Raw genomic sequence first — 21,547 nt, 5'->3', positions numbered from 1 at the left:
AATACACGACATGCAATGGTTGGGAGGGAGTTATATGTTGAAATGAGTATTAGGAGTATGGTTTTATTACGGTCTTATATACTTATTGCATTTTTTGGACTCAAAAAATATACTTATACGGAGTAGTGTTTTTTAAGTAACTAGCTAATTCCACAGAATCGACGTTATCCTTTCAGATCAAATTTGAAAGAATACTAATTACATATTATTAGGAGACTAAAATGGAATTAGGAGAGAGAGAGGCAATGGAATCTATGGAAATAATTCACATCCACGACTTGAATTGCAAATGCCGATCCTCGCGGTATCTCCTATCCTCCCTGCACGTCTCTTTTCTCTCTTTCATAATACAATTACCTGTTTCCCGCAATTTTCTCTTGTCACTAATCTACCAAACCAACACCTCTGATTCTAGCAACAACCTTAACTAGCTAAGTCAAATACCAACAAACCATCTTCTCACGTAGACCCATCAATGCCATTTTTTCTCGAATGCCCTTTTATTTCCTCAAGATATTAATTCACCGATCATATCCGCTAGCCGCACCTTATGATTGATGTTTCTCTGATATTTGAAGGTAATGTATTTGAATCAAGTAATTTTCAACGGTGACCAAAAAAACTTGGACAAATTTTGTATGTGTGCATGTGTGTTTTTCTTTTCTTTTGCACATTAGATCAAATAAGTGCCTCAGAATACAAGGAACATTGTTTGTTGAGTAGCATATGAATTGAAGGTAAGGATATATTGTACATGTATTGTTGTGATAAAAATAAGTAGTTTTGTTGTAAATGTAGATGAACGAGGCTAGCAGAGAAGACGAGATGGCTAAGGGAAATGCAAATCCGTGTGAGCCTGTATCCGTAAATCCCCACACATTCCCCTGCCCTCTCCCAACATCGAGAAACACAAACGTAACATCCCCCAGCACCATGGCAAGCAACGCCAAGAGCAGCCTATCGCAGCAGGGGTGGGGCAGCAGCAGAAGCAGAAGCAGAAGCAGAAGCGACAGCTTAGACAGCACGAGCAGCGCCCCCATCAAGCCCCACACGGGGGGCGATGTCAGATGGGACGCCATAAGTTGCGCCAATTCAAGAGACTCGCCTCTCGGGCTGACCAATTTTCGTCTCTTGAAGCGGCTCGGGTATGGGGACATTGGGAGCGTCTACCTGGTTGAGCTCCGTGGGAGCAGCAGTTTCTTCGCGATGAAGGTCATGGATAAGGCCTCCCTCGCCAGCAGGAATAAGCTGCTTCGGGCGCAGACCGAGAGGGAGATTCTTGGTCTACTCGACCACCCTTTCTTACCCACCCTTTATTCTTACTTTGAGACTGAAAAGTTCTATTGCTTGGTCATGGAGTTCTGCAGTGGGGGTAACCTTCACTCCCTTCGCCAGAAGCAGCCCAACAAGCATTTTACAGAGGAGGCTGCCAGGTTACTTACCACCTATCTTCTCTCTTTTCATTCTACTTTTTTCGTCCCAGTTAGTTGAGATGTTTCTTTTGGTGATACGAAATTCATGTTTAAAGGTTAATATAGAGAAAGTAAAACAGTAGTACAAAAAGGAAATAAAGTTTTTTGTCAAAAAAAAATTAATACGACTGAGACTGAAGGTCTTGTTCTATGACAGATTCTATGCCTCAGAGGTGCTTTTAGCGCTTGAGTATCTCCACATGCTAGGGATAGTGTACCGTGATTTGAAGCCCGAAAACGTATTAGTACGAGAGGAGGGACATATCATGCTCTCCGACTTCGACCTGTCCCTCCGCTGCTCCGTCAACCCAACGCTCGTCAAATCCTCATCCACACAAGCCACAACAGACGCCATCTTAGACGACGAAAACGCCGTCCGCGGCTGCATCCAGCCATCCGGCTTCCTCCCCTACTTCCTCCCAAGACAGAAAAACCGCAAATCCAAGTCCGATTTCGGCCTAGGCAGCAACCAAAACTCCCTCCCAGAGCTCATGGCCGAGCCCACCAACGTCCGCTCCATGTCCTTCGTCGGGACCCACGAGTACCTCGCCCCAGAGATCATCCGGGGCGAGGGCCACGGGAGCGCCGTGGACTGGTGGACGTTCGGCATCTTCTTGTACGAGCTCCTCCATGGGACGACCCCCTTCAAGGGAGCCGGGAACCGCGCGACGCTCTTCAACGTCGTCGGGCAGCCGCTCAAGTTCCCGGAGGGCCCGCAAGTGAGCTCCACGGCGAAGGATCTTATAAAGGGGTTGTTGATAAAGGAGCCGCAGAAGAGGATTGCCTACAAGAGGGGCGCCACCGAGATCAAGCAGCACCCCTTCTTCGAGGGGGTGAACTGGGCGCTTGTTAGATGCGCGACGCCTCCGCACGTGCCGGAGCCCGTTGATTTCAAGCAGTTTGCCAGTAAAGATCCACCGCAATCCGATAAGAAGATTGAGGACAGCGATAAGAACCAGAACCAGAACCAGAACCAGAACCAGACCTCCACGGCTGATTCCTCCTATGTTGAGTTCGAGTATTTTTGAATGTCAATTCCAATGGATCGATATATTTGTATGTACATGTTTCATTTTGTATGTATACAAGGATGATTATGGATTAGTGCAGCTGCAGCTTGAGATTGTATGATCATCCCTACACAGCAAAAAAAGTTGTTGCAATACAAAACCATCATTTTTTGAATGAGTTTTACAATATGCTATGCATTGTTTAGAGCAAAAAGCTAGGTTCAGGGGAAAAATTAACTTTAGTAGTGTTCTGATTAAACCAAAGCACCCTTAAAATTGATTAAGCATTTATTTATATAGAATTTTTAAATATTTTTACATAAGAAAGAACGCATATTTTTCTGAGAAAAAGAAAAGTACTTAAAAAATGTGCAGATTAGTTCGATGAAAGAGTACTAAAGTAAAAAACAAGTAAAAAGTAAAAAAAATTATTTTGCTGCAGCTCAGACCGCCAGTCCATTGGACTAGTCTACTTAACCCACCAGCAAGAACGAATTAGCTCGAGTAATCCAATTTCTAATCGGATTGTAATTTTTACTATCCATAATCTCATGGTCTCAGATGTGTTTGATTTGTAAAATTATATTTGGAATTAAATATGTAATGTGTTTGGTCTATAACATTCAATACCATACTTAAATATATAATGGGTTTGATTTATGAGATTCAATATAATAATTCAATCTAGATGAATAATCATATAATAATTAGTAATAACTAATTAAATAATTTCAGTACTATTTTATCCGGAAATCGAAACCATCCAAATGTAGTGCTTGTATTACTAATGATGGACCCCACTATAGCATAACCACGTTTTCCTCAAGAACGAAAAGAAAGAACATTTAGAGCATCTCCAATAGCACTGGACGTCAAATAGCCATCAAATAGCCTTCACACTGCCACATTATCAGCACTACAATTCTCCTGCCACATCAGCTTGCCACATCAACTGGACATCAAATAGCCCTCACATAGCCTTCACACTACCTTTCCACATCACTAATAACAATTATATAATTTAATTTACACTTGTATCAACATACGGAATTTAATTTACGAGACAAATACGGAAAATTCAAATAATAATATTAAAATTTAAAAAGTACATTAATTATAAAAAAAATACAATAATATAAAAAAAGTACAAAAATTAAAAAGTACATTAATTTAAAAAAGTAAAACAAAATCACTCATTGCCGCCGTCCTCGTCTCCGTCGTCGCCCAGGGCTTCTTCACCGTCGTCGCCGCCGCCTCCGTCACCACCTACGCCGCGGCTATTCCCGCCGGTGTCCCTCCTCATCGCCTCCAATTCTTCACGCTGGCTCTGGAGCAATACACGAAGATAATCCTTCACCTCGGGGTCCACCGCCGCTTGGAAGTCGGCTAAGGTCTTCACCATTTGAGCGCGCCTTTGTTGGCGCGCGAAGAATTTGAGCTCCTCGGTAGACCTGCCGAGGGGGGATGCCGAATGGACGTCCTGGGAACTCGGGGTGCCCCCCTCGCAACCTGCTGCGCCCGCCTTTGCCCAACTGGGCGAGGTCGGCGACCGAACGACCGAGGAGTCGGGACCTCCTGGGCCGTCTCAGGGAGGTCTGACGAACCACCGCTGCTGCCGCTATAATCTCCGGTATAGTTCAGTCTCTGCCTCTTCGGCCAGCCAGCGTCGACGCCTGCCCGGAATTTCTCCGACTCGTTGAGCACAACGTAGCAGTTCCAGTAGGTGAACTCATAGTACTTCTTAACCGGATCGGGGTAGGCTCTCTCCGCAATCCTCCTGCAGTCTTCCTCTGTTTGGCCACTGGTCTGCATGCGGAGGGCGTTGGCGTACAAACCCGAAAATCGAGAGACGCCAGCCCTGATTCGGTCCCAGCACTTCCGGACCTCCTCCCCGGTGCACGGTCTCCCTTCAGGGCAAAATGCCCTGTAGGCTGCGGCTATCTTGGCCCACAAGTTGACGATCCTCTGGTTGTTCGAAACCAGAGGATCGTCGCAGACACTCACCCACACCTTGGCAACCGCAACGTTCTCCGCGTCTGTCCACTTCCTCCGGCCGGGATTTCGGCTTGGGGCTGCGACGACTCGCCGACCTTCTTCGCCTTGCCCTTCTTCTTACCCCGCCCTACTCCCTGGCTTTGAATGAGAGTTTCCGATACCTCGTTAATATCAAAACCCAAGTCCGCTAAGGAGAAGGTCTCCGTATACTGTGCATCCGTTGGGGTCGATGTGTGCGAAGAACCGGTGGAAAAATCAAAAGTCGGCCGATAGGCGGTGTCCCCCCGTGCGTCCCCTGCGCCGGGGGAATAATCTGTTGCGCCGGTGGCATCATCTGCTGCGCCGGTGGCTGCATGCCGGGTGCCCACCCCGGCATCATCTGCATAGGGGGCTGCATGCCGGGTGCCCACCCCGGAATCATATGCTGCCACGGGTACATGTTGTAGTACCCGCTCATCGGAGGCCAACCACCTCCCCCAGGAGCCGGGGAAGTATGGGACCCTGCCCCGGGAGGCGGGGGCGTCTGAGACCCTACACCGGGAGGCGGGGGAGTCTGAGACCATCCCCCGGGATTAACTGGAGTACCTTCGTAGTTGTTCTCCATTGCTCGTTATTGATTTTGTACAGAAAGTAAGGTAGAGAGAGAGTACTCGTTAAAACAAGTGGTGCGAATGAAAATGAGGTTCAACGCGCGTATATATAGTGTGTTCGAAAAACAAAAAAAAAAAATTTAAATCCGACGCCGGTTTGGCGCCGATCCGGGACGCACAATGGCGCCCGTGAGGATCGGCGTCGGAACCGGCGTCAGTGCGGGAATCGGCATGGCGACGCCGATTTCGCCCACGCCGGTTCCAATGGTTCGGCGTCAAACCGGCGTGGGCGAAAAATCGGCGTGGCGGTGGTGACGCCGGTTATTGGAGATGCTCTTAGTACCGCCCACTCGTTTAAAACAAGAAAAAACATTTATGGGACCAGCGCAGGCTGATAAAAGAAAGATTATTCCAGCATAATTCGGCTTTGAGTAAACCCAGTTCAGCAAAGATTTTAAGTTGATCACCAAGGAAGAATTTGCGCTATCTGACGATGAGTTTCGACAAGATTAAAGTCCAAAACCCCATCGTCGAGATGGACGGTCGGTATCTTCTGTTCTGCGCTCATTTCCTCTCTAAGAATTGATTGCCTGCCACAATTCGTTGCTGATCTTTGTTTTATCACGTGGGCTTGATCGAACTAAGTTTATTATGTAGTAGGCGCTTTTGCTGTTGAAATTGAGACTGTAAACGTTTCTTGATTAAACCCAGTTTACATGTATGCTCATAATCTTGATTAGTTGGGCGTGCTGGCTGTTTATAGTAACATAAGCATTTTCACAAAGTGGGGTTATTGAATTTAATTCTTTGAATGTTCATTTAGTCGAAATTCTAGTTCGTGATGGTTAAAAGTCATTTGGGGTTAGAAGTTTAGATCAGTGTTTTATTGTAGATATCTTTGTTAATTGAGTGCTTTTTAAATCATTTCGCTGATGTGATACTCTCCGGCTAGTTCTCTGTGTGTGTCGGTTTCATTTCGAGGTGTTTAGTCGATTTGTCTGAAGATTTATGCTGACATATCTGGAGGAAAACCCTCTGCTGTAGAGACTAAGAATGCTGCATATTTGTCTGAGTTCCTCTTTATTGTATACATGCGGAAAGCTTGACTGTCATGATTAAAGAATGTAGTTTTGGTGCAGGCGATGAAATGACTCGAGTGATATGGAGATGTATCAAAGAAAAGGTTTGGATACTAATCTCCTAAACCTTGCCAATAACACAATTGTAATGTTTTGCTTTCTTAATTGGTTTACAACATTTACAGCTCATACTTCCTTTCCTGGAGCTAGACATAAAGTACTTTGACCTTGGTATTCATCACCGTGATGCTACAAACGACAAAGTTACAGTTGAAAGTGCAGAAGCCACCCTTAGGTTTGTAATTTATTTATATTTTCTTTTTCCTTTCTTATGTAATCAATTTGTTGTGAAGCTTTAACTGAACTGTGAGCAATTTTTTTTATCAGCTTTCCCCGTAAATGAAATCCTCAGTATTTTTCTTCTATCCTTTGATAATATCCAGGTACAATGTGGCAATTAAATGTGCGACCATTACTCCAGGTATCGTCTTTAAGACACAAGGCCATTAGATAAACTTCGCTTATGTTTCAGCAGTTCTTGAATGATGTTACATTTGTTAGGCTATAAATGCAACTGAAGTATCACCACATCTATACATATTAATTGTTTAACCTGTTTATATATTCTGTTTGACATATTCGTCATCTTGGTTGGCTGAACAGATGAGGCCCGTGTTAAAGAGTTTAACTTGAAACAGATGTGGAGAAGTCCAAATGGGACCATTCGTAACATCATGAATGGTAGGAAATTTCTGTAGAAGCATAAGCATGGATGTTCAATATAATTACCGATATTTACTCGGGAATGTGGATATTACTTCTGCAGGGACAGTATTTAGAGAACCAATCATATGCAAAAATGTCCCCCGTCTTCTGCCAGGTGCTTAATTCTTACTATGAATTTCTTTACTGAGATTACAAATTGGGTTTATTTTATCTGGTCTTTCTGATATAAGGCCTGCAACTATTCCAATTCATAGGTTGGACCAAGCCGATATGCATTGGGAGACATGCCTATGGGGATCAGTATCGAGCTACTGATTTAGTAGTTAAAGGAGCTGGAAAACTCAAAATGGTTTTTGGTATGTGTGTAGTTTGTTATCTAGTTTCTTAATACCCAGTGCATAAATACAGCCATGTATTTTATGAACCACTTTTTTATAAAGGAGGCTTGACTTAAACTATTACAATGCTCTTAATATTGTATGGACGATTAAAGACCGCATATGATTATGATATGACGTATGTTACAGTCCCAGATCGAGGTACTAAGAGCGTTGAAATGGAGGTGTTCAACTTTACTGGACCTGGTGGTGTAGCTCTGTCAATGTATAACACTGACGAGGTTTGAATTCTCTCAATTTTTCTAAATTTTTTTGTTTCCTGATATGTCTACGCAGTTCCCGAACATAATGGTTATCGGATAGATGGGAATAGCCTTGTCCTTGTGTGATTCTCTGCTCCTAGGCTAAAACACCTGTCTTTATCATGTCTGGTTTTGACTGAAAGACGCGTAAATTCCACTCCTTAAGATAATTTCTTCCATGGTATTAATTTTATTTGAATGATACAGGAAAAGGCTTTAGGTTCCACAGAAGTTTTAAAAAGTGGATGAACTGATAGTAGTTTGTAATTTCCTTTGTTTCATTTCTTCTCTTCTCTCTATCAGTCTATTGCCCTTCCCAAGTCCCAAGTAGGTTGGTTAGTTGATAATGTTACTATTATGCTGTGGCTAATGTAGATTCCACTGTGTGTGACTTAAGCAAATTCTCATTGAAGGATTCCTTATTGAGCCTGAAACAAAAATTTTGACCGACTGCAAAGACTACTAGGATTCAATTTTTTAAACATTGTGATAGCATTTAAAACTTAAAATTCACTTGCTAGAATATTTTGCATCTTTTTTCATGTAAAGAGTAATTATATGCTTTATGCTGCGTAGTCTATTCGTGCTTTTGCGGAGGCCTCGATGAACACTGCTTATCAGAAGCTTTGGCCGCTTTATCTTAGCACCAAAAATACCATTCTGAAGAACTATGATGGAAGGTATTCATCTTTTTTGACTAATCTCCTAAGTTTGAATTTCATGCCACCATGCCCGCACTTAACAAATTGAGCCTTTTACATTGTTTTTCTTAAATGCGTTTGTTTGCTTTCTTATTCGTGAAGGTTTAAGGATATCTTCCAAGAAGTTTATGAAAAAGAATGGAGGTCCAAGTTTGAGGCTGCTGGGATTTGGTATACCAAGTTTATGAAAGAGTAGATATGCAAATTAATTTTTCTTATCTATAAATATTAATATAAGCTCTTGAAAATAGGTACGAACATCGTCTTATAGATGATATGGTTGCTTATGCTCTAAAGAGTGACGGAGGTTATGTCTGGGCTTGCAAAAATTACGACGGAGATGTTCAAAGTGACTTTTTAGCCCAAGGTTTGTGCAATCTTCAAATTTAGGCAAAGACTTGCGTACATCTGAATGCACGGTGGATTCACCGGAGTCTGCCTCTTGCATTGATAGGGTTCATTGGAGTTACATGCTTTTTTGTTGAATATAGTGTAGTTACAACTAGCTATTTTCCGTGATGCAGGATTTGGATCTCTAGGTTTAATGACATCAGTGCTGGTGCGGTAACCATATCATTAATCTCTTCAAGTTGTGTTTTCTATTCCTTGTTGTTTGGCAATAACTTTTCGTATTTGAATAGGTCTGTCCAGATGGAAAAACCATCGAGGCAGAGGCTGCACACGGTACAGTCACGCGCCATTACAGAGTGCATCAAAAGGGAGGCGAGACTAGCACTAACAGCATAGCATCGATCTTTGCATGGACACGGGGACTTGCACACAGGTAGATGATTAGTTTTCCATGACACCGGGGCAATTAGCTGTTACTACTTTCTTCATTTACGACTCTGTTTTGATATTTGTAGAGCAAAGTTAGATGGAAATTCCAAACTCTTGGAGTTCACAGAGAAATTAGAAGCTGCTTGCATTGCAAGTGTGGAGTCTGGAAAGATGACCAAGGATCTTGCCATTCTTACTCATGGAGCCAAGTGAGTGAAATTTTCTGTAAAAAATGTTTCTTTCTGTTTTGTCGCCTTTGACACGGGTGTGTTGTTGCAGCGTGTCTAGAGATCAGTATGTGAACACCGAAGAGTTCATTGATGTGGTGGCTGAGGAGTTGAGACGTAGGCTGTGGAAGAAGGCAAAGCTATAGTCGGGAGTGTCGGAGCTCCATGTTTGTTGTGCAAAGCTATAGTTTCTCTTATTAATCCGACTGATTGTTTTATCAAAAATTGTGTACTTTCAACATAGTTTCTGTAGTAACTAGTGCGGAAACGTTTGGTGGCATCATCATAAGCATTCTGCTATCCAAGTCGAATGAAATAGTAATAAAATTCAGATGAAAAGTCATTAAAATCATTGTAAGTTTTTTAGCTTAGTTTTTCTTTTTACACTGTGTGAAAAATGTAGACGTCGATGATCAACGATTATTTCATTTTAACATATACCATGATTTTGTTTTTGCATACTCCTTCCGTCTCCAAAGAATATGCACTTTGGGTTCGGCATGAGTTTTAATGTAAAATTAGGAAAGTAAGAAAGAGGTAGAGACAAAAAGTAATTAAGTATTGTTAATGGATAATAAGTCTCATCTCACTAGAATGAAAAGAGTTTTTAAAATTGAAAAGTATATTCCTGTGGGATGGAGGGAATATTATGTTAGATAGTTTCAGTTTTTTAGCATTATGAATTGATCTATTTTGTTCGTTAAATTTGAGAGTACAAACGACATTGCCACTTTTTATGAATTAATCTGCAATGCACACAACTAATTTGAACACTATTAGTTAAACGTTGGATTAAAGTTTATTTTTTATTCTAAATGAGTATTTTACAATTTTTTGCTTTTAACATAAAAGCATTTTGTGAGTTGGTACATAACATTATAATTTTAAATGACTCCATTAATATTGTGACTAAAATGTGAAATTTTAATTTGATAAATAATGATACACTATCAATATTTTTTACAGTGAATATTAATAGTATAATTTGATACTAGAAAAAAGGAGTCAAATAATTATTAGTTGTAACTGAAAATTATCTTTTTTCTTTTTGGAAACGAGGACTGATAAATTATCCAAAAATATTGTAGTTGAAGAATTAATTGGATGGGTTTCACTGTATGTGGTGGACCGATGGGGTCGGTCGGATAAGCCCGGCCCGGCCCGGCCCGGTCTCAATATCGTCTGTGTATTGTTGGTATCTATCCGTCCATCACCGGTTTGCATCCAGAGAGAGAGAGAGGAGGAAGTAATCTCTTCTCTATGGTGGAGGGAACGTTTCCAAAACCTGAAGACGTTAGTTAAGAAAATCTTACCAAATTTCAAGTCCTCAAATAAATTTCATTTCCTTATTTGAAAACCGCCATGATTGCTGCCGCGCTGCAACCGATCTCTGCATCCCCACAATATCTGTGCTTCCCTAAGAGCCGGAGTAGAAGAAAGCCCTTGCTTACTGTTCGGAATTCGCTCGTAATTGATACGCCTGCGGACGAGCAGGCTTCGGCCGAAACTCCGCCGGAATCCGTGTCCCGCCGCCTTATACTGCTCCGTCACGCCAGGAGTTCCTGGGAAGATCGTTCTCTCAGAGGTACTTATTCTGTTGTTTCTAAGCTACCAATTTCGGGAATAAGTGAATAAAATCAGTATGTATATAGTGTGGAAGTAATGCTCATTTGCACTAGTGTATCAGCTATTTTGACGGAATCGGGGTAGAGTAATTTTGATTTTTTGGGGGGGAAATATGTAAATGTTGTTTCGGCTATTTAACAGATCATGATCGGCCATTGAGTAAATTAGGACGAGCAGATGCTGTCAAACTAGGTCAGAAACTTGAGCAATTGGGCTGGATTCCTCAACTTGTACTATCAAGGTGGGAGATAGGTGCCTCTTGATTTTGGTTTGATTGATAGATTGAATTTGTATTTAGTTGTGTGCATTGTTGTAGTGATGCACAGAGAACACGGGAAACATTGAAAATTATTCAGGAACAAGTGCGTGCTTTCTTGGAAGCCGAGGTACATTTTATATCAAGCTTTTACTCTGTTGCAGCCATGGATGGACAGACAGCAGAACACCTTCAACGGACCATCTGTAAATACTCAAGAAATGAGATCCTTACAGTAATGTGAGTGCTGGTTGTAGATTACCGTTCTGCATTTCATCTATTGGTAAATTAAGGTGATGTATTTACGTGTCCTGAAGATATAGTAATCTTTAAGTTATTACTGAATACGCGACTAAATTATATTTACGTGTGGTAGTGAGCTTTTAATTGAGAGAACCTTTATAGGCCTATATTACAGCTTTAGCTTTTTTGTGTCCTACTGGCCCTGCCATATATGGAGAGACCATGAGTGAATATACAAGTAAGATACAAACACGCAAACCTACATGCACACATGTAATTATGCATTTATGCATTGCTTCTAGTTGTCCTTAAGAGCAAGGGGATCCAAGGTCGTAAAAATTGTTAAAATTCTTTTTCTTTTATACTCTTTCTTAAGAACCTATGCCTTTATCTTGTACTCTTTTAATACTCTTTCTTTGTGTACTAAATATACAGGTGTATGGGCCATAACAGAGGATGGGAGGAGGCAGCTTCCATGTTCTCTGGTGCCTCCATAGAACTGAAGACATGCAATGCTGCTCTGCTGGAAGCAACTGGGAATTCATGGGAAGAGGTCCTAAATAATCTCTATGCTGTAGCTTGTAGTTTGAATACTTTAGTTCTTTGCAGTTTTTACATAGTGAGTAACTAAAATTTGTTTGACATGGAGTATTAATTTATGCTAGAACATGTTAATTAATATGGATTGGGGTGCATCTCCATCATTGATAATGTAGATTCACATATGGAACATGTTAAAAGGGCCTAGAAGATGCTTTTCAATGCATTTTGCTTATGTCTAAAAGGAAATCTGTCTTTTCATCCAATTTTCTTAAATTTATCAATCTCCAATTCAAGAAACAGTTAAGACCTCCTCAAAACAAAAGACACTGAGCCATTTTTTTTTTCTGATAATAGTTTTGGTGTTTTTTTGATGGGATCTGTCAACCCTTGTTGTGCATTTTTGTATTTTTCGATTGGATCTGTCGACCCTGCTCAAAACAAAAGGCACCGATGTGCTTGTTTTTAAATATAATTTTGACTTTATATGTGCATTTGTGAGTGTGTGTGAGTTATAATGGTCTTTAATCTCATATAGGAATGTTGTAGAGCTGAAATGCTGAATAACAATGTTGGTCTAGGTGACAATAACCTCATATTGGGAGGTTTTCATAATTGTTTTTCAATTATTTTCAATTCATTCTGTTGTTTTCGGATAGTTGAAGTAGGCAGCAGCTGTTGCCTTCCCATCATATCAGTTCAAAAGCAGTGGACTTATATCTCTCTTGCATTGCCAGCTAACGTCATATTTGTTTCAAATTCCAGGCATTTTCTTTGGCAGGATTTGGTGGTTGGAAGCTTCATGCCATTATAAAACCCGAGTCTGATCTCCTAGGTGTTGTTTAAGTTGAAGCCAAATTATCATCACAGATAGCAGTGCACTTGCTCCGCTCCTTCTAATCATGAGAACTGACATGTTCGTGTCAATAGAGGAGCTATGGGAATCAATTTCCCTTCTGCTGCTATCTTCCGAACAAGCTCTATGAGTATTCTTACTATAGAGCAGCTATGGTCACCATAAGTTAGGTATGACCATGAAGCCTATGTGTTGACTGCTGGAAATATGAGTGCTCACGTGTATACTTATTCAGCTTATGAAAGTTCATAGTATTTCGGATGAACGTACATATTGAAGAAAGCCATCTTATGTGTACATTTTAGGAACTATTCAGAGCATCCAGCAATGTAGAGAGGAATTATGTTGATATTAGATTCCGGTGGAGTTCTCTTCACGGATGATGTTTTATCTTCTGCATATGTTATCATGACCAGTTCATTTGTATTGGTATACTAATTATAACGTGTATTCTTATCTCTTTCTATATGTTCGACTAATAAAAACCAACGAGGATTGATGCCAGCTAACATTGAGCCAATTATGGATAACGATCACTGGAAAGAAGTATTGACAACTCAAACCAAGATATCAGGAACAACCATCGCATTCAATCACCTGCGTGTTATTTAGGTGAAAGAACAGTAGTCTTCCCAGAATTCACCTCAGAATCTAAGCTTATTAAAGCTAAATACTCATTTCATTAGACCTGTACACCAGAAGTTCATCTACCTAGTGCAAATACGTGTTTCAGATACAAGACATACATACACGGTGACAATAAGCATACATCATAATGTATTAATCGGTTCTTTGTGACCCTCTTTAACTGGTTTTTGCCTGCAATGACAAACCCTGATTAATGACCAGATTATTCTCTGGCCAAGAAATTAGAATCTGGCTCCTGAAAAGGGGGACTCGAGCTCGACTCCAGTACTGAGTGGCTCAGAACCATTTCTTGTGCTGTGCATGCAATGTTAGTGCTCCTGCGCTGCTTTTTGTCTGGTCTCTCATTTGGGCTGACAAGTGGTGAAGACACACGGCAATCAGAATCAGGGGTTTGTGGAGCGTCATGAGAGGACTCATCTAACGAAATGCACTTGGCTGGATTCCGTTCTTCGGCAAGTTTGTCGCCAAAAGGGGGCTCGGAAGTTGCAGCAGGGGTCCCTGGGTCAGTTTTGTTCTCAAATTCAGGGCAAAATCCCTCTGTTTCAGGTACAAAAGCACCCAAGGCAGGTGCTTCTGGGGGAACTCCACTTAGGCGCTTTTGTTCTTCAATAATCTTTTTTAAATACTTTCCTTGGGCTTCTATCCGCAACTGTAGCTGCCTCTGCACCTGTAAGATTCTATAATAGTCATAATATCTCATAGACAAAAGAAGAAACAAGTATCTTGGGCAAAATTCATTTGCTCTAGCAGCCCCAGATTAGTGAAATAACAATCCATGCATCTTAGTTCATTAGCTAAGAAGACTTTTGATCCCACTAAATTTTCTTCTCTTTCAAATAGTTTTCCACAATTAATTGTGAAATGACCATAAATCTCAGACAGTTGAACAGCATGAGGTACCTCCAATTGCTCATGCAATCGCTTTTGAACCTCCATCTGCAGCTTCAGTGCTTCAGTTATTTGCATACCTCTGTAATGAAATTTTTTTTAGTGAACTGTCATGATATATTTCACCATAAACACATAGTACTTCCTATAGTGAACTGTTCAGAAATGAGTAGTTTATGATAAAATTGGAGAAGGGATGTATGTAACTTTTGTTGATGATGTATTTGTGCAAAAAGTACGAGATAATTAATGAAGTAGGGGGAGAGAGACAAAATAAGAGGGGCCACAATGGCATATGTCATATAAATATTAAGTAGGTTACATTGGGGTGTTTCTTATGTAATGAATTTCCATTTTAGGTAGTGACCTCCAAATAAGGTAAGATGACCTGTTGAAATGGGCCAAAGGGAGTACCATTTAAGCACAAGGAAGATACATCAATAAGAATAAAGGAGACTACATCAAAGTGGATTATACATGGAAGAACAAAAAAGGTAAAAAAGATGCCATACAAATAGGTGCCAAGTTATTGCAATGAGAAATTATATAAATACTGTAATTGTTGTGAATTTGTGATACACTTACGATGAACCGTCTAAGCCAGAAAACATGTCTCCAGAATCTTTCTTTTCAGCTTTTGTCCCTTCGAAATCATAGCATAAATGAATAAATAAATTAATCGACAACACAATAAATTTCTACAAAAAAGACCAATGTATTGTTACTACCTGTACATACACAGAACATAGTCAAGAGAAAACCTACCATCAGATGAAGAATCTGGAAGATAGTTGGCAAGCCTGTATTTCTGTGGGAGATTTTATGTTAGTTCACACACTAGATTGATGAACACACTAAAAAAGGGATCTGATGGGTGGCATACCTGTAAGTGGCTTTTGACATGGTAAATTGTCAGCCCTTGAACTCCCATAACTCTTAGAACGCCTTTAGGAGTAGCCCCTGAACCAAAAGATGATTGCATCCAAGCAGCTATAAGTTTAAGCTATCCCTTTAAAATATAAGGATGTTCGACAATTGGGGATTTTAACAAGGATACTGTTTTTGTTTATTTTGCCATGCCACTAGAGTGGGGGAAACGAAGCAAAATGTGTTTTGTCTCAGCTATTAGGCACGACACTTATATATCTGGCTAGTGAAAGACACGGCTAGTGCAATTCCTTACAACATATTGTGATGTATAGGAACTCTCCTATCTTCCCCAATTCCCGATCAACTATTACAAGCCAAGATAAACTTTCTCCTGATTGATGGAACAAAGTAACTTTAGCTAAACTAGCAACAATTTTGTTTCTTCTTAATTCTTTTTTTATTGGGTTACTAATCTGTTAATCTTTTCCTATAGTTGTTACTAATCGATACTCGACTTCTTCATTACAATAGTAACTGCAATTGTGGCCGGATCCAGAAACACTTACTATCTGGCCCTCCAAGCTGTGCTACAGCATCGACAAATTGCTTATGAAGCTCATGGGTCCAACGAAGCCGATGCTTTGATGCCAAGTTGGCATTGGTGGTCACATTGTTACCTCCACCCATAGAATCCATCCGGCCGGTACCGCAGTCCAACGGCTGATTTTGGACTATTGCATCCCTACGAGCTAAATTGGAGCTAAAACTCGAGCCAATAAAACCTGAAGTTATCAGGAAAAAAATACTGATCAGCCACACACTAAAGCAAGAGAAACCCTTATATGTAGCTTAATTCTTGAAACATGCGCTAGAAATAGTTCTTATCATCATATTCTGAGCATACTTCTACGACATTAACATGTTTCATTTTCCTCTGTATGAGTTTGTCATACACAAGAGAATCATAAACTTCAAAGGATGTGCGGATTACAGAGACAATGGATATCGAACAAACTGCTGTAGTTGACAACAATAATTCAAATGAAATGGTTCGCACTTAGTATCAAAATGAAAAAAAATAGCTTCAATTTTGCCACTCCTTGAATAATTTAACCAGAATTTAGCATATAGGTTCAGAAATCAGCATTCTGAATTTTTTAAAAATATCAAGAGTTGACCAAAAGCATGGAACCCACAAAAAACGAAAATAGTTCTAAAAAATCGGGTGTAACTTTCAACATCATAAATTTTAGAAATAGTGAGAAAATCCTCACACAGATCTGCAGAATCTCACGGCGCAATCCTTCAACAGCAGTGAGCTGGGAAATTCAAAATTCTCCGAACTAACAAAACGAAAAGAGGAAAGAAAATGAGGGCTTGGTATACAAAAAGGATGATTAGCTTTCTGTTTTTATTTTCAAGTTTGATTAGAATATAGTATAGTACTTTATAAAAAAATTATACTCCGTAGGATAATTACACTGTATATACAAAATATTTTATTCATATTTTAATTTAGCATAGAAAATTTTAAATTTACATATACAAACAGTTATTTAGTGTTCTAAATTGATATATTTTGTCAAATTCCATCTAATTACTTCTCTTCTTTTTTTCATTTCCTTCCTACTTCTCTTCTATTTATTTATTGAGGGAACATCATTTTTGGTCCACGAACTTTGCCAAAATATCATTTTAGGTCCGTGAACTTTGAAAATATCATTTTAGGTCCGTGAACTTTGAGTTAGTATCATTTGAGGTACTTTTTACTATTTCCAAGTTTTTTTGGATGAAAATACCATCAATACCTTAAAGTGTATATATTTTTAATAAATTTATCATATACTCATAATTTTTTATAAATATCTCTACAATATATTTTTGACAAATTTTCTAAATATAATTTGACCTTAAATATTATCACTTAATTTTGTGACATGCAAATAAAATTGCTTCTTCAAATTTTTATATTATTTTTTATAAATTGAATAAAGAACTTTTCTTTAATAATAAAAAATTGAATAAAGATCTTTTCTTGCATGTCACAAAATTAAATGATAATATTGAAGGTCAAATTATATTTAGAAAATTTGTCAAAAATATATTGTAAAGATATTTATAAAAAGATCTTTATTCAATTTTTTATTATTAAAGAAAGTTCTTTATTCAATTTAAAAAAAATTAATATAAAGAATTGAAGAAGCAATTTTACTTGCATGTCACAAAATTAAGTGATAATATTTAAGGTCAAATTATATTTAGAAAATTTGTCAAAAATATATTGTAAAGATATTTAAAAAATATGAGTATATGATAAATTTATTAAAAATATATACACTTTAAGGTATTGATGGTATCTTCGCCCAAAAAAACTTGGAAATAGTAAAAAGTACCTCAAATGATACTAACTCAAAGTTCACGAACCTAAAATGATATTTTCAAAGTTCACGGACCTAAAATGATACTTTGGCAAAGTTCGTGGACCAAAAATGATGTTCCCTCTTATTTATTTGCTTCCTACTTTTTCTTCAATCAAATTCAATAAAAAGATGGTACATAGTGATTTTGTTGCTTGCCTGCTTGCACATTGCACTTGCATTTAGTTAGATACTTACTAGTAAATTTATTTCTCATTTCTTAATAAGAGGGCTGCCATTAGAAATTTTCAGATGTAATTTATAGTTATATTTACTTGGAATCATTCGCACAGAATAATTTTGTCTAAATGATTACTCCATCCGTCTCTAATAATTCGTCATCATTTGACCCTGCACGAGTTTTAAGAAATGTAATAGAAAGTGAGTTAAAAAAGTTGGTGGTATGTGGGTCATACTTTTAAATACTCTCTTTCCACGAAAAATAGGGCACTTTCATTTTCTACACTCGTTTTGAAAAAATGATAATAAATAGTTAAAGGGGAGAGAAAGAAGTAAGAGAGAGAATAATATAGACAAGAGACTTCTCTACATTATTCTCTCTCGTACTTTACTTTATCTACACTTTAACTATTTATTATCAATTTTTCAAAACGAGTGCAGAAAATGAAAGTGCCATATTTTTCGTGGACGAAGAGAGTATTAGTTTTATAATAAAATGTGAGTATGAATGAGTTAGTGGAATGTAGGGTCCACTACCAAAAATGGTAAAAGTGAAATGTGTCAAATTTTTAGGGACGAACGAAAAAGGAAATATGTGATGAATTTTAAGGGACGAAGGGAGTATTACATATAAATAATATAAAATCTTTAATATTTTAGGATATAATTTGAGAATTAATAAGATAAAAAAAGAAGAAAAAAGTAAAAGTGTTAGATGAGTTTGATGGGATATATTAATTAGAAACACTAAGTAACTTTCTGTAGAAATATGTAAACTTAAAATTTTTGTACAAAACTGAAATATTGATAAGACATTTTGTATGTACTTGATAATTTGTACTTATCCCATGGAATTACTCATACTCCATTTATTGAGTTTTCATTTTAGTTCTTCCTAAATTTCTTCAAGATTATTGATAGTAAGATTACCTAGATTTTTCACACTCGTCTATAACAAATAAAGTGGTCATACATAAACAACATATACATTTTATTTTGAAAACAATAATCAAATTATGTAAATGGAATTAATTTTATAAACATAATTGTTATAATAACCCCCGACGGTTACAGTTGTTATAATAATCCCAGTGAGTGAGAAATAATATATTAAAATTGGTTATAATTATGTTTTGAAAACAATAATCAAATTATGTTTATAAAGTTGGTCACAATAAAGAAAGTGGTCATACATAAACAACATATACATTTTATTGAGGCACAAGGCATAAGGCACCCGGTGCGCGGCTCGCGGGCGGCGGCGCGCGTGCGCGTGCGTGTGGGCTCTGTCACCGATCTTATTCCACGATAATTATTACACATAATAATTCATCTGATTAAATACTTCATCAAAGAAGTTTATCATCCCGATGTGGGATAATTAACACTTAGTTAATTAATCCCTTAGTTTTTCTCATAGCTCATTTCTAGCTTTATTGTGACCAACTTTAATATATTATTTCTCACTCACCGAGAATCGGATTTGAGAAAATGAATATACTACGGTCATCTACTCGGAACGTAGATCGACACTATTGCATTTAATTTCACAAAATTAAATGTCTTGTAATATTTATTATAAGTCAAAATCATTTGACCAAGCACGATTCCAACAATCCCCCACATGAGTGGAAATTGCCAAATGCATATGTATGCAGACACAAGCTCAACCATCAAGAGGTATGTAAGCATAATGATAGGTAGTTTTTGGCTTTGAACCATCCATAGTTAACACCATCGAATACACAGGCGGACTAGTAGCACGATGCTTTGAACTATTCCTCCACGGCGTGCACCGAGACAATGATGTTAACACTTAAACACCTCAACCTCATCCGTTCTCACGTTTTGTGTCCATTTCAGGCCTTGGACACCACTTTGGATTCATAAGTGTATTGTTTGAAGCTGTCCCACTTCACACTTACATAAGTGATTCATCGTTAAGTATCTTGCCATACTCGGTCTCCTTGAGAACTTCATCTCAACAAGATCCTTTAGGGATCATTAAAAGTCGTATACTTAACCTCACCACTAGACAAGTGTTTCAACACTCTATTACTCTCTAGGGAATAGATGTAGATGAGTGTTCACACGAATTCTCACAGCTTAGTTTTCCCATTGATCCAAGTTCTTGGGATCTCCAGTCATCATGGTTGGGTTACCACTATGACAATTCTTTAGTTTGTGGATTTCAAACCCATTCCCTCTAGCAATTTATTCATTTGATTACGATTTAACCCTTTGGTTAGCGGATCTGCTAGATTATCCAATGACTTCACGTAGTCAATTGTAATCACCCCTGTTGTGATCAAATGTCTCACGGTATTATGTCGTCAACGGATGTGTCGAGACTTACCATTGTACAAGCCACTGTTTGCCATCCCAATAACGGCTTGGCTATCACAGTGAATTAACACTGGAGGCACGGGCTTTGACCAACATGGAATATCTTCAAGGAAGTTTTTAAGCCAATCGGCTTCTTCCGCAGCTTTATCTAAAGTTATGAATTCAGATTCCATGGTGGATCGGGCTATACATGTCTGTTTCGTGGATTTTCACGAGACAACACCACCCACAATAGTAAAGACATATCCACTTGTTGAAAGTGAGTCTTTGTTATCGGATATCCAGTTTGCATCGCAGTACCCTTCAAGTACCGGGGTATATCGAAAAGTGTAGCTCATGATTTTGAGTGTACTTGAGATACCCCAAAACTCTTACAAGAGCTTTCCAATGCTCTTTGCTTGGATTGCTCGTATAACGGCTCAACTTGTTCACAGCGCAAGCAATATCAGGTCGAGTGCAATTAGTAAGATACATAATGCATCCAATGACCCGTGCATAATCTTCTTGTGCAACGGGCTCACCACTGTTCTTGCTCAAGTGGACATTGAGCTCTGTAGGCGTTTTAGCCGGGATGCCATCATAGGCGTTGAATCTCTTTAATACTTTCTCAACATAATGAGATTGTGTTAAGGTGATTCCTTCGGATGTTCTTAGAATTTTCATTCCAAGAATTACATCGGCTAGACCCATATCCTTCATGTCGAAGTTTCTCTTTAACATGACTTTCGTGTCGTTAATCACTTGGGTGTTACTACCCATGATTAACATATCATCAACATAGAGACACACTATAACATATCCATTATCAGTGTTCTTAATGTAGACACATTTGTCGCGTTCGTTGATTTTAAATCCATTTGATAACATCACGTTATCAAATTTCAAGTGCCACTGCAACAGCGCTTGTTTCAATCCATAGAGGGATTAAACCAGTTTGCATACATTTTTCTCTTGTCCAGGTACTACAAAACCTTCAGGTTGTTCCATATAGATTTCATCTTCAAGGTCACAATTTAGAAATGCAGTCTTAACATCCATTTGATGAATCTCAAGATTGTGTACAGCAGCAATCGCGAGAAGCACTCGAATTGATGTAATCCTCGTTACAGGTGAGTAGGTATCGAAGAAATCGTACCCTTCCTTTTGTTTAAAGCCTTTGACTACCAGTCTAGCTTTATACTTTTCCACTGTTCCATCGGCCTTAAACTTTCTTTTAAGGACCCATTTGCATCCTAAAGGTTTAGCACCTTCAGGTAGATCAACCAACACCCACGTGTGGTTTAACAAAATTGAATCAAATTCGGCTTCTCTCCAATGCAACCCGTCTAGGCCAGCAAAGACTACTTTTATCGATGTTGGTTCTTCATCCAACATAAATGCAATATAGTCAGGACCAAATGTCTTTGGTGTTCTGACCCTACTACCACGTCTTGGTACCGCATTGTTTGGATCAGGCC

The 21,547-nt window shown here is 38.8% G+C and overlaps 4 protein-coding genes across 6 annotated transcripts; 3 read left to right on the top strand and 1 right to left on the bottom strand.

Moving 5' to 3' along the window:
* The first annotated feature begins 798 nt into the window (after positions 1-798).
* On the top strand, positions 799-2,500 carry LOC121808782 (serine/threonine-protein kinase AGC1-7-like). Its single transcript, XM_042209362.1, has 2 exons — positions 799-1,433; positions 1,630-2,500. Exons 1-2 carry the CDS (start codon positions 799-801, stop codon positions 2,498-2,500), a joined length of 1,506 nt encoding a protein of 501 aa, XP_042065296.1.
* A 2,953-nt stretch (positions 2,501-5,453) lies between these two features.
* On the top strand, positions 5,454-9,572 carry LOC121806198 (isocitrate dehydrogenase [NADP]-like). Its single transcript, XM_042206157.1, has 15 exons — positions 5,454-5,609; positions 6,207-6,250; positions 6,332-6,441; positions 6,590-6,627; positions 6,810-6,887; positions 6,973-7,026; positions 7,127-7,228; positions 7,400-7,491; positions 8,089-8,192; positions 8,316-8,384; positions 8,465-8,580; positions 8,738-8,772; positions 8,855-8,997; positions 9,080-9,202; positions 9,273-9,572. Exons 1-15 carry the CDS (start codon positions 5,561-5,563, stop codon positions 9,364-9,366), a joined length of 1,251 nt encoding a protein of 416 aa, XP_042062091.1. The 5' UTR covers positions 5,454-5,560; the 3' UTR covers positions 9,367-9,572.
* A 761-nt stretch (positions 9,573-10,333) lies between these two features.
* On the top strand, positions 10,334-13,207 carry LOC121808448 (uncharacterized protein At3g52155, chloroplastic-like). The gene is made up of 5 exons (XM_042208948.1): positions 10,334-10,805; positions 10,988-11,087; positions 11,163-11,342; positions 11,781-11,898; positions 12,651-13,207. Exons 1-5 carry the CDS (start codon positions 10,583-10,585, stop codon positions 12,729-12,731), a joined length of 702 nt encoding a protein of 233 aa, XP_042064882.1. The 5' UTR covers positions 10,334-10,582; the 3' UTR covers positions 12,732-13,207.
* A 186-nt stretch (positions 13,208-13,393) lies between these two features.
* LOC121808446 (myb family transcription factor PHL7-like) lies at positions 13,394-16,577 on the bottom strand. 3 transcript variants are annotated; one of them, XM_042208945.1, is made up of 7 exons: positions 16,422-16,577; positions 15,714-15,929; positions 15,161-15,237; positions 15,043-15,085; positions 14,863-14,920; positions 14,290-14,359; positions 13,394-14,056 (listed from the first exon to the last, which is right to left on the bottom strand). In XM_042208945.1, exons 2-7 carry the CDS (start codon positions 15,841-15,843, stop codon positions 13,592-13,594), a joined length of 843 nt encoding a protein of 280 aa, XP_042064879.1. In that variant the 5' UTR covers positions 15,844-15,929; positions 16,422-16,577; the 3' UTR covers positions 13,394-13,591. The 3 variants fall into 3 exon arrangements, with proteins under 3 accessions (XP_042064879.1, XP_042064881.1, XP_042064880.1); XM_042208947.1 differs by lacking the exon at positions 16,422-16,577 and adding an exon at positions 16,139-16,284; XM_042208946.1 differs by lacking the exon at positions 16,422-16,577 and adding an exon at positions 16,052-16,205.
* Positions 16,578-21,547: the final 4,970 nt, after the last annotated feature.

This window comes from Salvia splendens, chromosome 6 (genome assembly GCF_004379255.2).
Source record: "Salvia splendens isolate huo1 chromosome 6, SspV2, whole genome shotgun sequence".
Taxonomy (NCBI): Eukaryota; Viridiplantae; Streptophyta; class Magnoliopsida; order Lamiales; family Lamiaceae; genus Salvia; species Salvia splendens.
Note: the sequence above shows the minus strand (reverse complement) of the source record. Positions and strands in the feature narration are given on the sequence as shown.